Source organism: Corapipo altera, unplaced genomic scaffold, assembly GCF_003945725.1.
Source record: "Corapipo altera isolate COAL_440 unplaced genomic scaffold, ASM394572v1 59151, whole genome shotgun sequence".
NCBI lineage: Eukaryota > Metazoa > Chordata > Aves > Passeriformes > Pipridae > Corapipo > Corapipo altera.
The window spans coordinates 1-1,599 of NW_020890654.1; the positions used below are offsets into that span (position 1 = coordinate 1).

Here is a 1,599-nt window from a genome sequence, read left to right on the forward strand (position 1 = left end):
GGGGGGGGGGAAGGGAACGAGGGATTTACTGGGTTAAAAGATGCTCCAAGGAGAGGTTTTGCCTTCCCGGCCGCCCGCGGGGCTGTCAGGCGGGCAGGATGCCCCGCCGGTCCCCCACCCCTCTGCCTCCCTCCTTCTCTCCGAACAGATTCATTTGTCACTTGACACCTATTCCTATAATTGTGTGTAATTGCGATATGATTTACTGTCCCAGCCCCCGACAATTCTCATTCGACCGAACCATTCGAGATGGGTTTATTATTATTATTATTATTATTATTATTATTATTATTTTCCCCTTTTAAAGCTTTCTGCATGTGGAGGTGCGGCAAGCAGAGGGAAAGATGAAGAGAAGGCACCGAGAGACTCTCCTTAGGTGAGGCAAGAGGAGGGAGGAGAAGAAGAAAGGGAAGAATTAAGGAATTAAACGGCGAAGTTACTTTCCAAGCAAGCTCACGGCGTGTATTTTGATTCAGAAATGATTGCTTCACCTTCTTTCCATACATGTTCATACACATTGCCCGGCACGGGAGGCATTCCAGAGCCATTTCTTTCCCTTTAATTACATACACAGGCACACACGGATCTATCCGTGTGCGTATATAGAGATATACGTGCACGCTCATCCACTCACACTCACATCCACCCCTCCGCGGGGGAGCCGGCGGTGGGGAACAGGCGAGCACGCCACTTCCCGGAGGATCCTACCTGGGAAAGGTGATTTCCAGAGGTGTGCGGACTGCGATTGCTCTTTGGAGCAGTACACTTGCCCATCCCAGCCATTAGAAAGAGCCCAGTGCTGGTAACCTTCCATGGGAAGCAAAGCGTCGTGTCTCGGTTCCGGGTGACCCCCGAGCCCCGGCACCACCGACACGTCCAAATAGCCAGGGACCGCCTGGTAGGAGCCGGGAAAACCGGGATAAAAGGCGAATTCCTTGGCCCTCGACGGCAGCTCCTCGCCGGGCAGGGGCCCGCCGGCCTCGGGGTACTTCTCGCCGGGGTGGTAAGCGCAGGGTTTCTGCTGCAAGTTGACTCCGTGGGAGTGGGACAACCTGCAGCCGTAGTAGCCCCCCCCGAAGGGGTAACCGTAGCCCAGCGCCGCGCTGGAAGCCGCCCCCGACGGGCACTGCCGGGGGGGTTCGGCGGCCGCCAGCTCCGCGTACGCGGCTCCCTGCGGCGGCGGCGGCGGCGGCGGCGGCGGGGCGGTGGGCACGGCGAGCCCCGCGTGGGGCATCATCTCCCGGCAGTGCCCCAGCCCTTCCATGCGGTTCTTCTCCCGCGGGGCGTCCTCGCAGCGGCAGGCGAGGCCGTCGGGCCAGCGCGGGGGGAGCCCGAGCGGCGCCGTCATGTCATGCCGCGCTGCTCCCGCCGTCGCCTCCTCCTCCTCCTCCTCCTCTTTTTCCTCCTCCTCCTCCTCCTCCTCTCCTCTCTCCGCCGGCTCTTCCTCCTCGTCCTCCTCTTCCTCGGCGGCCGTCGGGGGAAGCTCCGCGCCGCGACCCCCCCAACATATCGGCGCCCCGCGCGCATGCGCCGAGGCCCCGCCGCCGCCGCTCCATTAAGAAAAATCCGCGGCGGCCCCGCCCCCCCCCCCCCCCCCCC

At 61.9% G+C, this 1,599-nt stretch overlaps 1 protein-coding gene across 1 annotated transcript; it reads right to left on the reverse strand.

Moving 5' to 3' along the window:
- Window positions 1-708: 708 nt before the first annotated feature.
- On the reverse strand, window positions 709-1,348 carry LOC113942452 (homeobox protein Hox-C13-like; the record flags this gene model as incomplete). Its single annotated transcript, XM_027633577.1, has 1 exon — window positions 709-1,348. A coding segment is annotated over exon 1 (640 nt), but the record flags the coding sequence as incomplete, so codon positions are not given.
- Window positions 1,349-1,599: the final 251 nt, after the last annotated feature.